Source organism: Nematolebias whitei, chromosome 2, assembly GCF_014905685.2.
Source record: "Nematolebias whitei isolate Nwh7 chromosome 2, NemWhi1, whole genome shotgun sequence".
Taxonomy (NCBI): Eukaryota; Metazoa; Chordata; class Actinopteri; order Cyprinodontiformes; family Rivulidae; genus Nematolebias; species Nematolebias whitei.
Window position 1 is genome coordinate 29,167,134 of NC_056499.1, and position 14,380 is coordinate 29,181,513.

Sequence of the window (14,380 nt, forward strand, 5' to 3'; positions counted from 1 at the left end):
CAGGCAGAGATGGGTCTTTGGGACATTGTTCACTCCTTCCTTTATAATCTGTTATGCACTTAATGCCCCTCCACATGCTCCGAGGGTCTTGTGAGATGAATTGACCCTCGATCCTCTTTGCATATGTGGCCTTGGCCCTCTTAATACCAGCAACCAGCTCTTTTCTTGTCCTACTCAGCTCCTCTGAGTTTCCAGACCTGAAGGCAGTGTTCCTGGCTTCCAGCAGGGTACGCACCTCTGCATTCAGCCAAGGTTTTCTGTTTGGGTAGCTTTTAACATTTCTGATAGTGGAGACTGTGTCAGTACATGTACTAATGTAACCCAGTACTGAGGATGTGTATTGGTCCAGATCAAGCGAACCTCCATTTTCAGCAGCTTCTCTGAAAACCTGCCAGTCTGTTCGATCAAAACAATCTCTCAGTATGGGTCCACTGTCCTGGCTCCAACATTTAACTTTCTCTTGTACCGGTCTGGAGCGTCTCAGCGGGGGCATGTAAGCAGGAGCCAGGAAGATTGAGATGTGGTCTGACAGTCCTAGGTGGGGGCGGGGTTCGGCTTTGTATGCATCTTTTACGTTCGTGTAAACACGGTCCAGCGTGCGGTCTCCACGTGTCGGAATCGTCACATGCTGATTAAAGCTTGGGAGACAGTCCTTTAGATTCACGTGGTTAAAGTCTCCGGCTACAACGTAAAGAGCCTCGGGGTGTTTGTTCTGCAGCGAGCTGATGATATCATGTAGCTCCTGTAGTGATTCATTAGCATTAGCGTCCGGAGGAATGTAAACAACTGTGATAAAAGTCACAGTGAACTCTCGGGGTAGATAATGTGGCCGACATTTCAATGTTATTTGCTCCAAAGCCTTCGAGCATGAGCTATTTACAACAGTACAGTTCGTGGACCAACTTTTACTCACGTAAATGCACACTCCGCCCCCCCGTGATTTCCCCGTTAGCTCGCTGCAGCGGTCCGCTCGAAAAAAAAGTGTCATCCAGCTGGAAGACTGAGTCCGGCGTTTCACTTGTAATCCACGTTTCCGTGAGGCAAAGCACTGCACACTTCTTCATCTCTTCTGAGGCGCCCACTCTCAGACGAAGTAAATCCACCTTGTTGTCCAACGAGCGGACATTCGACAGAAAGAGAGACGGCATGGGGAGTTTACCGGCTAGGCTATCTAGGCTTGATTACTGCAATTCACTCCTGTTTGGTATCAGTCAAACCTCCATTGCACGACTACAACTGGTCCAGAATGCAGCAGCCCGATTTTTAACCAGTACAGGCAAAATAGAGCACATTACACCAGTTTTGGCCTCACTGCACTGGTTACCAGTTGTATTATGAAATTAACAGGGGTCGTGAACGATCGGCACCAGTTATTCAGACAAGGGGAAAAATGAGACACAAAGAGACTATTTTCTGCTAGAAATAAGTGTCATTTATTAATCTGCCACAGAAAAACAGCCAAGCAAACATGTACACTTGTACACTCTTTACACACACAAATTGATATGAAAGAGCTTCTCACCGTGACACTGGCCGGGAAGTCGTTTTCGACCCGGGTAAAGAAGAATCACATCAAAATTGCGCCGGGCACTCACGCGTTAGTCCACGGCAGACCTCCAAAATTCCCTTGCCTGTCACACCTCCTTTATACCTCTCCCTGACCGGATCGCGTGAGAGCAGTGAAAAACAAGTTTGATGGTTGCCAGGAGGACAGATTTAATTAAATCTGTTTTTCCATCATCAAAGCAGTCTGTGCAACAGAGCGATGGCTTCATAAAAACATGTCCTTCAAAACCTGGGTCACTGTAACCTTAAGATTGGGCCAGATCTTCTGGTTAGAGCATCCCCCAGAGAACTTTAATTACTCCAAAACACATCTGCAGCACAGGCCTGACTTTGGGCAGATAAGCTGCATCAAAAGTGAGTATAAGTATTAATTGACATAAAAGCATCAAAATAATCATTCCTATATCATTCCACCCTTGCCTTTTATGGCAATTTAGACATTTAATTCTGAAAAGTAACACACACAAAATATATGTTTGAATAGGCATAAAGGCAACTTAATATATTTTTATAAAACATATTTTTATATCACCAGTTCACCTTAGAATCCAGTTCAAAATACTCATGTATGTCTACAAATCACTGAACAGTACCCCCCCCCCCCCCCGATCTGCTACAACCGTATATTCTGATTTACCTCATTTTGTATTTTGCTTTGTGTGTTACCTGTTGTTTTGTCTGTACAGCACTTTGGTTGGCCTTGTTGCTGTTTTAAGTGCTTTATAAATAAAGTGGTATGGTATTTTACGCTGGGTAACTCCATTCTGGTATTGCTGCACTATCTTTCTGCGCAACAATGGTGGAATTGGTGATCCTCTTACCATCTCGGCTTCTGAGAGACACTGACACTCTGAGAAGCTCTTTTTATACCCAATCATGTTGTCAATTGACCTAATTAGTGTTAATTGGTCTTCCAGCTGTTCGTTATATGCTCAATTTACTTTTTCCAGCCACTTATTGCTACTTGTCCCAACTTTTTTTGGGATTTGTTGACACTGTGAAATTTTGAATGAACATATTTTTCCTTTAAAATGTTACATTTACTCAGATTAAACTTTTGATCTGTCATCTATGTTATATTACGAATAAAATATTGACATTTGCCATGTCCACATCATTGCATTCAGTTTTTATTCACAATTTGTTTAGTGTCCCAACTTTTTTGGAAATCTGTTTGTATTTAGTGTCCGCTTCTTTGGTGCTTCAGGAAGGTTAGAAGTTTATTTTTTCCTTTTGGCTGCTCCCTTCTTCAGGTGTCACCACGATGATCGAACTCTCGTGAAATATTTGGCAATTGTTTTACTCCGGATGTCTTTCTTGGGCTCGAACCATCAGCTTCAGGATTGTGCGCCAGGATGGACTGCAATAGTGTGAATGCTTAAAAGGCATTCACACTATTGAGGTCCATTTTTCTTCCATAGGTTTTTTGGCACCTAACTCGTTTTTGTGCTATTTCAACAATTCAAACATCAAAACATTCAACTCTGTCAGGACATTCCTGCTATGACTTTTGGTATTTGTGCTATTTTTACCTTTTGAAATATTTGGCTTTTTTCATCTGATGAAAATGAATGGCATATTCACTTCCTTCAAAGCCGTTCTGCTGTTTACAGCCTTTTAAGTCACATTTCTCTGGCAGAATATTGAGCGCAGAACACAAGTGTTGACTCAGCCATGTGTGCTCATGTCTTTCTGAAGTTACTTGGGTATCTGACCTGACCTTTTATCAAAACTTTTCTGTTCACTTAAAAATTAAACAAGAACTTCAGCTTCCCTCTTGACATCTTTAATACATGCCGTATACTATGTGGATGATTTTAGGTGAGGATGAAGAATGTAAATTTTGAGACTTCTTTGTGAGCTGATCTGCGCTCAGTTAGGGCTGTGTAATATATTAAAAATGAATTGTAACTAAATTTCACTGCACTTAATATCAATCCAGTTATTATGCAAAGGACTACTAGGACTACAGAAACGCCTACGTCATATTCTAGATGTTGCACATTCATGTTCTGCATGCCAGTAGTACATTCGACCAATCATATGGACTCATTTTATTGATGACATTTGATTTAGATGACGGGGGCTGAGCTGCTCGGTGGCACACAGTGTTTTAGGAGCAGGAGAAAGAGAGGAGTGAGGGAAATGTAGATTTATTGCAACTGACATCGTCATGCAATATTCAATAATAATATGGCAAAAACATGTTTTTTAGTTATTTGTGCGGCTCTAGTGTTATTTTTATGCAAGAGTTCTTGAGACGTTGGTCTATTCAGAAGCTTCAATATATCTTTTTAAAACAGGAATGTATATATAAAAAGAAAATACCTGTCTAATATGATTGTATCAAACAGTCACAATCCTCATGTTTTATTGAAAGTAACCGGTTCTGTTCTTAATGCACCACAAATGAACTGTATTGAACCCTCACCTGCTGCATGTGAAAACTTTCTCCATTTCTTTGTTGAGAGAGTCAATTCCACCAGAGCCCAGATCTCACCTTCTGCTCATGACCCCTCAGCCTTTGTGCCCTGCTCGGCTGTTTTGGACACCTCTGAACCTGTGACTCTGTCGTCTCTGCAGGAGGTGGTCAGTCACTTAAAGCCAACAGGTTCACCAAGTGATGCTATTCCTCCTTGTTTATTCAAATAAGTTTTCCTCACTGTGGGTCCTTCGGTCCTTACTCTTCTGAACAGCAGTCTGTCCTCTGGTGTGGTCCCTGGAAATTTTAAACATGCAGCTGTCCAGCCTCTCATTAAGAAACCCACTCTTGACCCCTCTGTTCTTGCTAACTACAGGCCAATCTCTAAACTGCCATTGTTTCCAAAAATTCTTGAGAAGGTGGTGTGCAACCAACTATCAGCATATTTGAAAGAACAGAACATTCTCGAGGTTTTACAGTCTGGTTTTAAAGCTCTACACAGAACAGAATCTGTTCTTTTAAAGGTTTTCATTAACATGTTTTTAGCAACGAAGTCTGGTGACTGTGTTGTCCTCCTGCTTTTAGACTTATCTGCTTTTGACACAGTGGATCATAACATCTTACTTTGTTGTTTGAAGCTGGGGGGGGGGGCTCAGTGGTGCAGCACTGGACTGGTTTAAGTCCTACTTACCATACCATTTTATTTATAGAGCACTTAAAACAGCGACAAGGCCAGTCACTTAGCGGAGCGTACTTTCTGTGTCCGCCTTGGTGACCACATGTCCTCCTCTGCTCCTCTCTTGTGTGGGGTTCCACAGGGGTCAGTCTTAGGCCCCGTGCTCTTCACACTGTACCTGCTCACTCTTGGCTTTATTTTTAGAAAATATGGGATCTCCTTTCGTTGTTACGCAGATGATACACAGATATATGTCTTGCTAAAGAAAAAGGACTCTAACTCTCTGGCCCCTCTGTTTTCATGTCTGGAGGACATCAAAGCCTGGATGGCTGTGAACTTCTTAAAGTTTAATGAGGAAAAGACTGAGGTGATTGTCTTTGGAAGCTGAGACTTCCAATGTCGATGTTGGTTCCTGGGCCCAGTATATCAGGCCAACTGTTAAAAACTTGGGGGTCAAAGTCGATGCTGGACTAAAATTAGAAAATCTCATCAGAGCAGTTGTTAAAACTAGTTTTTTTCCATCTGAGGCAGTTAAAGTGAAGCCGATTCTTTCTCAGCTGCATTTTGAAACAGAAGTTTACGCTTTTGTGACCGCTCAGCTGGACTACTGTAATGCACTCTATACAGGAATCAGTGATTCATGTATCTCTCAGCTTCAGAGGGTACAGAACGCTGCTGCACATCTTTTAACTGGCACATGAAAGTTTGACCACAGTTCCCCTGTTTTATCTTCCCTGCACTGGCTGACCGTACATTTTAGGATTAATTTTAAAATTATTTTATATTAAAGCTCTTAGGGCGGGGCAAGTCCATTATCTGTCCGAGTTGCTACATCCATACACACCCTCTTGATCCCTCATTTCATGTGATCAGCTGCTCCTGAATGTGCTGAAGACAAAGCGTACGCTCAAAGGAGACCGTGCTTTTGCTGTGGCAGCTCCTAAACTGTGGAACGACCTTCCCTTGAACATCAGACAGGCCTCTTCCCTGTCTGTTTTTAAATCCCTTCTTAAAACCCATCTCTTCTCCCTGGCCTTTGACACCATCTGAGATTTTGACTTTTAATCATTTTAATAATTCTTATTATCTGACTGTATGATACTTTGTTGTGTGTACAGCACTTTGGTCCTGTGGGTGTTTAAAGTACTCTATAAATAAAGCTGGTATTGTATGGTATATTTATGTCTCATTAGTAGATGCAACATCTTTCTTTACTATATGTATATTATATCTAAATTATTCTGTGTATTAGAACAAAATGCATTGTTTTTTAATATTTCAAACCAAATGTATATTTTCAAACTGCTCTTGAGTTGGACAGTAGTTGGGTAAGAGAATGCACACAGACACACAAAATAGTTGCATTTTGGCCTAAAAATCCAGCCCGGCCCTAGCCCTTAGGTATTTTTTCTGAGCCCAACCTGACTAATTAATTGTAATTACAGGCCCAAATCTGAAATAAAACCATCCATCCATCCATCCATTATCTTTACCCGCTTATTCCATTTTGGGTCACGGGGGTCGCTGGTGCCCATGTCCAGCAATCACTGTGCGAGGGGCGGGGTACACCCTGGACGGGTCGCAAGTCCATCACAGGGCCACATAGAGACAAATGAGACAAACAACCATTCACTCTCTCACTCACACCTAGGGACAATTTAGAGTTACCAATCAGCCTAACATGCATGTTTTTGGACTGTGGGAGGAAACCGGAGTACCCGGAGAAAACCCACGCATGCACGGAGAGAACATGCAAACTCCACCCAGAAAGGCCCCTGGACCGGGGTTTGAACCAAGGACCTGCTCGCTGAGAGGCAGCAGCTCTACCAGTTGCGCCACCGTGCTGCCCGAAATAAAACCCCATTTTTTAATTATTAAGCTTATCCAGCTTTTGTAAACAAATCAGTTTAACATGTTAGTTTTAAAACGTTTTTTTTTAACGTATTTCATAGAAAAGAAGATATAAGATTTATTGTTTATTAACAAGTCACCAAATTAATATTAACATACCATACCATACCAATTTATTTATATAGCATTTAAAACAGCAACAAGGCCAACCAAAGTGCTGTACAAAAGAACACAAACATGCACAGCAGACAGGAAAACATAAAATAGAAATACAGATACAAATAGCAGCAGAAGCTAACTAAAATGGCCAACAGAGTAGAGAACAGACCGGACCAAAACAAATCACACCGTGTTAAAGGCAAGCGAATAGAAGTGGGTCTTCAAGCAAGACTTAAAGACTGAGAGTGTGGGAGCCTGCCGGACACTCAGTGGCAACTCATTCCACAGTCGTGGACCTGCAACAGAGAAAGCCCTGTCACCTCTGAGCTTACGACGGGTTTCTGGGACTGAGAGAAGCATCTGGTCTGCTGACCTCAGAGAGCGCGGTGGGACATATGGCTGCAGAAGATCAGTGAGATAGGATGGGGCGGAACTGTTCAGTGATTTAAAAACATACATGAGAATTTTGAAATGGATCCGAAGGTGAATGGGTAGCCAGTGCAGGGAGGCCAAAACTGGCGTGATGTGCTCTCTATAGCCTGTACCAGTTAAAAATCGGGCTGCAGCATTTTGGACCAGTTGTAGACGAGCAATGGAGGACTGACTGATTCCAAACAGAAGTGAATTGCAGTAATCAAGCCTAGATGTTATGAAGGCGTGGATCACTGTCTCGAGGTTCTTTTTGTTGAGTATAGGCTTCAGCTTAGACAGCCGTCTCAGCTGAAAAAAACAGGATTTGACCATCATGTTTACGTGACTGTTGAGTTTTAAGGACGGGTCCATTATCACCCCCAGATTAGTGACCTTTTGTGTCTCTAGCGGGGCTAGAGAGAATAGGTCAATGTCATAGTTCATGAGTGAGCCACTGGGATGGAACAGCATGACTTCAGACTTCTTCTCATTGAAGCTTAAGAAGTTTAAAGCCATCCAGTCCCGGATGTCAGCCAGGCAGTCAAGAAGAGGCTGAATAGAGCGTGTGCCTCTGTGCCTCAGGGGGAAGTAAATTTGGCAATCATCGGCATAGAAATGAAAGGGTATGTCGTGTTTGCGGAAGATAGCACCTAGTGGCAGCAGGTATAAAGAAAAGAGAAGGGGACCGAGGATGGACCCCTGACCCCCGTCTCTAACATAGACGAATAGCCTAAAATATCAACTCTAAAGATAGGCTATTATGCAGATGAACAAAAATATTTTTAGAGCAAAATTATTTGGAAAAAAACATTTTAATTCAACGCACTGCTCGCTCCGGCTTTTGTAGCTTCAGGTGCTGCAACTTCCTTCACCGCAGATGAGAGCAGGGTGCGGAACGGGATGTGCACAGCCCATGATCCGGTTGTCCATCTGAAGCTTAAGACATTTTTTTTTTTTACATCTTTCAACCAGCTGATCGGACCCGAGCGTGCACCTGACACACATCAGCAGGTTTCACTGTGCTGGCTTTGTAGAGTGAGTTCTCCCATTTTTAGCTTTTGTTTAATACTTTCCAGCTCCTTTTTGTCACTAGTTGTGGGTCAATTGCAAGTCCACACATGTGTGATATGAGCAAAGGGCGGGCGGGGCCACATGCACAATTAAAACTGCATCAAAAGCCCGAGACCGATCAAGCACATAATTTTGGCGATTCCACTCGAAATTCAGGCTGGGTCAGGCCAAAAATGGCAGCTCTAACAGAAAGTCATTTGCCACTGATGGAAAATACTCCACGTCGTTGCAGACTGACTTGTGTTGTAAGATCTGTAGACAAGCAGCCCAGAGCTCCGATCTTCTGCCACAGCCCTGGATCAACAGTCACACTTTGGCTCACTGAGGCCGTTGTGCCCTCTGTGCGTCTGTGTTTGTGAAGAGCTGTTTTCTGTGTTGTCGTCTCAGGATTTCATGATGCAGCAGACTATGCTGAGGGTGAAAGATCCAGTCAAATCTCTGGATTTCTACACCAGAATCCTCGGCATGACGTGAGTGTCTGTGGGTTTCACACTAACAGGCTGGGGAACAGAGACATTTTAATAGATTTCGACAAATCCCTACATTATTCAGCTTTTCTCTGTATATCTGTTCTTCAACATAAAACGTGGTTTATGAGCATGTTTTGTCTCCGGTGTGCAATATCTCGCAGGCTACTGCAAAAGTTCGACTTCCCCTCTATGCATTTCTCGCTCTTCTTCTTGGGCTACGAGGACAAGAAAGAGATTCCTGCAGATGTGAAGGAAAGGACGGCCTGGACCTTTTCCAGGAGAGCCACCCTCGAGCTGACCCAGTAAGGGACCATATCCTTAGAAGAATTTCTTCCCTGTCTTTAAATAAAAATCCAGACTATTGTTTGTCCTGTATTCTTCATGAACTCTTGTCATGTTAGTGAGGGGTTTTGTGTTCAGCTGCTGAATTATTTACATCTACAGTAATTCATATGCTGTATGTTTTGTAATAACTAGAGCTCCAGAGAGACTCATTATAGGGATATCTGAATACACATAATTTTCTTGATTGGTAATTTCTCTCTCCTCGTGTCCTTCGTGTCTTTCAGTAACTGGGGTTCAGAGTCTGATGAGAGTCAGACCTACCATAATGGAAACTCTGATCCTCGTGGCTATGGTAAAAATACAGGGTTTTTTTTTGCATTTTTTTAAATAGTTTCTCTCAAATTTATAAGTGGAAATAAGAAGTAAGATATGTATTTCTAATGATGTAACTGAATATCATGGCATGTGTTTATATTTCTTGTTTTATAACACTTTGCATTTGCTGTTCATTTGTATTAAAAAATGCCTTTTGTATAACAGTGCGACTTTATAATAATTAATTGTTTTGATGCGACAGGACACATTGGAATTGCGGTACCTGATGTTTACGGAGCCTGTAAACTGTTTGAAGAGCAGGGAGTCAAGTTCGTCAAAAAGCCAGATGATGGTGAGACGGAGGGTTTGTCAGTGTCGCTTGTATATTAATTTAGGAAAAAACAAGCAGTCATGTCAAGTATTTAAATTACTATATCAATAGTTTGACACACGGGTATCAAGGAACAGGGTGTCAGCACATCATTAAAAAGTCTTAAATTCATGCATCTAAAATTAAGGCCTGAAAATGTCTTAAATTCTTTAAAACGTGTAAGTTGATCTTAAATACATTACTCAAAGGTCTTACAGTTTGTTGGGCCATGAGGGGTTAATGTTGTTAGTCACTGCGACAGATTTCCATCATCTGTAAAAATGAGAGGGAAAATCATATTTAAATCGGATGGTCTCTTTGTCACGCCCCCTCCTCCATTGCTGGCCCTCTTCCTTATTGACAGTCGTGTCAAACTGGTTGAAAACAACAAAGTCCATGCTCAATAATCCAGGTATACAATCCAACATTTTTCAGTCAGGTCCGATCGAACGAACTGATCTTATCACAAGCAGAACTGGTTTGTTCCACTTTGGAGTAAGCTGTTGGGGGAAGAATCAGTTTTGTTGTGTGTTTCCTTGACTGATGAAGCCTTCCGGATCGAAGGCGAAATGTTTCAGCACAAAAAAAGAAACTGTCCAGATGACCTGACTGAAAAATGTTGGATATAAACACACTTTTGTTTTTGCTCCCATTTTTCATGAATTGAACTCAAAGATCTAAGACTTTTTCTATGTACACAAAATGCCCTTTCCTCTCAAATATTGTTCACAAATTTGTGTAAATCTGTGTTAGTGAGCACTTCTCCTTTGCCGAGATAATCCATCCACCTCACGTGTCAGCATCCCAATTGCACACTCCCTCAAAACTTGACATCTGTGGCATTGTGCTGTGTGAAAACTGCACATTTTAGAGTGGCCTTTTATTGTGGTCAGCCTAAGTCGCACCTGTGCAATAATCATGCTGTCCAATCAGCATCTTGATGTGCTACATGTGAGGTGGATGGATTATTTCAGGAAAGGAAAAGTGCTCACTAACAAATTTACACAAATTGTGAACAATATTTTGGCCTTTTACCAGAAAATAAAAAAATAATGTAATTAAAAGGCCAAAAAATGCCTTTTTTGTTTATAGAAAAAGTTTTAGATCATTAAGTTTGGCTCATGAAAAATTAGAGCAAGACCAAATGTGTTGCATTTATATTTTTGTTCAGTGTGTTTAAAAATGTTAAATATGAAAAGAAACATTAAATTAACCAAAATGGTAGTTTTCATTATACTGAATTAAATTGATCAGTTAATCGTTTCTGCTTGAAAAAAGTTTTTGAAACACCCACACCCCCAGTACACTATCCTGGTGTGTAAATATTTTTAAATGAATTCTCATCTCTCTGAAAAGATACATGCTCCTTTTTCAGCTCTAGTTTTTGTAACTTTGGGATTTTGTGTTTACGGTTGATTTTTCTTTTTCAAATGTTCTAAAAAAATTCTGTTCTTATTCGTCAGGTAAAATGAAAGGCTTGGCCTTCATTCAGGACCCTGATGGATACTGGATCGAGATCCTGAGTCCTAACAATATGGTGTCCATCACCTCCTAAAGCTGACTGGATCCTGCCTGCTGCACTACGTCGGTCTGCTATGGCTTCATGAGAGCAGAGCAGAGGAACTGAGCAACATTTGAGAGCTGTGAACAAATGGAGCGGGATCATTTGTACATCAGTGATAGTTTACAGAGGCGTGGGTTGGACTTCAGTGGGACAGTTTACATTCAAACAAACTAGATAAATGACATTGCTTTGTTTAAGGAACTACTCTGTATAGTTCCTGCTTTTGTCCAGCAGTGTTTTATCAAAGGTAATGCTGAAACAAAGTTCTAATACTGTTTAATAAACATAAAAGCCACAGAGGAAATTGTTTGAATTTCTTTTTACTGTTTTGTTTTGAAGAAAGTCCAAAAACAGCAAAAAGTGACAGCATCTGTTGATGACTTTAAACATCTGTATCAATATATTTAGTTTCAAGTGTGGTGGAGAGTTATAACATTGCAGAACTTGATGTTTTGAACCACTTTGGTCATGACTGCCTCAGACGTGTTGGCAGGAGAGAGGGTGAACATCAGAAACAATCTTGTCACCATCAAACTGGTTGACCCACTATGTGAAGGTGCTATTTATGAGACTGAGTTTGCTGTGGCTCCTCGAACTGATGAAGTCTTTTGGATGAAAGACGAAACGTTTCAACACAAAGCAACTGTCCAGAGGACCTGACTTAACTTTGTTAGATTGTTTTACCTGGATTATTGAGCATGAACTTTGACTTAATGGTAATTGAGTTTAGAAAACTGTAAAACCGTTCAGTGGCTATCAGGATGATGTTAGAAATCTGGAATGATTGTTCAGTAAAAACAGTGAGGCAATGTGTAAAAGTGAAAACCTCTGTGTTACCTGGGTTCTCTGAAAACTGACTGAGGTGTAGGAAGCGTCTTCAGGCATGAACAATTGTGGAAACTCCAGTTCCACCAAGTCTGACGGAACAATCACTTGCTTGGCGCTGGGGTGCTGTCCCTTTTTATAAGCGCCCCTGCCCCACCTGGCATTCTCATGTATTTCTTCGATGTGACCATCCAAGCAGGACCAGGTGAAGATACCTTACTCAGTTTTCAGAAAACCAGGGTTGCACTGGTAACCAAAAGTTCTCTTTTTAAATGTTGCTCGTGGGCCTCAAACCTCATCTCGGACCCAAGGTCAGCCCCCTAGCTCATGCTGACCCCTGGCTTTGACCTCCCTCAGAAGCGGCAACTCAAACTATCAATAAATCAAGGAAACGTGAATTAACATCCTGATGCATGCTCAATAATCCAGGTAGAAAAATCTAAAAAAGTTAAATCTGGTCCTCTGGACATAAAAAAAAACAAAACAAAGCAAAACAAAAAAAATGTAGAAACGTTTCGTCTCTCATCCAAGAGACTTCCTCAGTCTGAGGTGCTGTATTCAGCTCAGTCTCTTAAATAGCACCGGCTCAGGGTGGATCAACCAGTTTTGCTACTGACAACCAAAACCAGCTGATCACATGCTCAAGAAGGACCATCAGCCTAACAATGGATCATTAGCACACTGATGGCTGTTTACTGTTCACAGAGGGTTGAGTGATACTAGCAATAACAGCATTGTAAGAGGGGGACAGTTGAACCCGGAGGCCTCCACCCCTGTTTAATGATGGACGATTTATTTTCACAAAGATGGCCTCCTTTACTCCTCTCTCAAACCATCGTTCCTCTCTGTCCAGGATGTGAACATCTTCATCCCTGAAAGAGTGACCGCTGGCCTGGAGATGAGTGTAGACCGCAGAGTCCTGGCCTGATGATGTTGATCTTCTGTGCTGGGCCATCCTTTTGGCCAGTGGCTGTTTTGTTTCCCCGATGTAAGACTGATCACAGCCCTCCTGACACTGAACAGCATACACAATATTACTCTGTTTGTGCCGGGGGGCTGGATCTTTGGGATGAACCAGTCTTTGCCGTAATGTATTTTGGGGTTTAAAAGCCACTGGGACGTTATGTTTAGAAAATAAACGTCTCAGTTTCTCTGATACTCCCTCAACATATGGAATGACCACTGGTCTGGGTCTGGGTTCCTCCTTTTCACCTGTTGGCTGACTGGAGTCCTGTTTGGGTTTCTTCTCTGCTTTCAGGAAGGCCCAGTTAGGATATCCACATTGCTCTAGAGCCTGTTTTGTGTAGGATTTCTGGGATAAACAAGGCGACTTCTGGACACAGCAGACTGTACTCTCTACTCTCCCTTATGCTTATCAGCACAGTGGAGGATGAAAAACCAATAGCTTCAATGAAAAGCGTCTGCAACATGATTCACTAACCTTAGGCACAAAAGCAGGGTTATGGTGCATGGCTATCTTCTTGCCTCTGGAGGAAACCGGATGCATGCACAGACAAAGCATGCAACTTAGTCTGGCAACATTAGAACCAGTATCTGGATAGTTTTCAGGGACAGAGCCCTTTAGTTTGTGCAGACAATGGTCTCAAAAGGCATTGACTCCTGAGAGGACTACAGATAAATCTCATGATGGGAGGGGCTTCACTGCAGGGCGGACAATGCGTACCCCTCATAAACCTCTTATTCAGCCATCCACGGCCTGCTGGGCCGATGTGGTGTTACTATGTCTAGTAGTAGTAGCTGGCAGGGTCTACTGTTGGGTGCCCCCCTATACGTTATCACTGTTGTCTATTCTGGCAGGACAATTCTGTAGTAATTGTAAAGTGTTTGAGAGCCTTAAATGAACCACCATAAACTCTGGGTAATTTATATGAGCAGGCCGAAGCATTAGGGGTCAGGTCCCATCTGTTTACCAATCTGACGAGGCCAATTCAAATTACCTTTTTATTTAAAACACCTTGCAGTTCAGTTCCATCTGCAGATCAAACATAGACTTTAATTGATTCTGATGCAGAAAAAAAATACTAGGCTCATTATTTTAATATAAGTTTGTTGACAAGTTTAAAGTAAAGCAAAATGTTACATTTTTAAATACTTATTGGTAAAAGGCTAAAAGATTGCATTTATATGGCATACGCTTACCGAGTTTCAGTTTCAAACTGCAAGCATCCAGAACATTTGTTTGTAGATTTTATACATTGATGACCCGATCAGAGACGCTGATAACTTCATTAGTCACATGTGGAGAAGAAGATCAAACCATCACTTGAAAATTTGTGGATGAGGAATCTGTCAAAGCTCTCATCTGTCTTGTGAACTATCTCACCATCTAAAGTGACCCAAAACATTCATGTTCCACCTCGTTGGGGTCCTCTGT

The 14,380-nt window shown here is 41.8% G+C and overlaps 1 protein-coding gene across 1 annotated transcript in view; it reads left to right on the forward strand.

Annotated features, from left to right (window-relative positions):
- glo1 (glyoxalase 1) overlaps positions 1 to 11,459 on the forward strand; it is an 18,046-nt gene extending 6,587 nt beyond the window's left edge. Inside the window, exons 2-6 of the mRNA XM_037697613.1 lie at positions 8,544 to 8,626; positions 8,788 to 8,928; positions 9,196 to 9,263; positions 9,489 to 9,578; positions 11,060 to 11,459. Of these exons, the coding sequence (XP_037553541.1) occupies positions 8,544 to 8,626; positions 8,788 to 8,928; positions 9,196 to 9,263; positions 9,489 to 9,578; positions 11,060 to 11,151 (474 nt within the window). The 3' untranslated portion in view covers positions 11,152 to 11,459. The remainder of the gene's footprint in view (positions 1 to 8,543; positions 8,627 to 8,787; positions 8,929 to 9,195; positions 9,264 to 9,488; positions 9,579 to 11,059) is intronic.
- Positions 11,460 to 14,380: the final 2,921 nt, after the last annotated feature.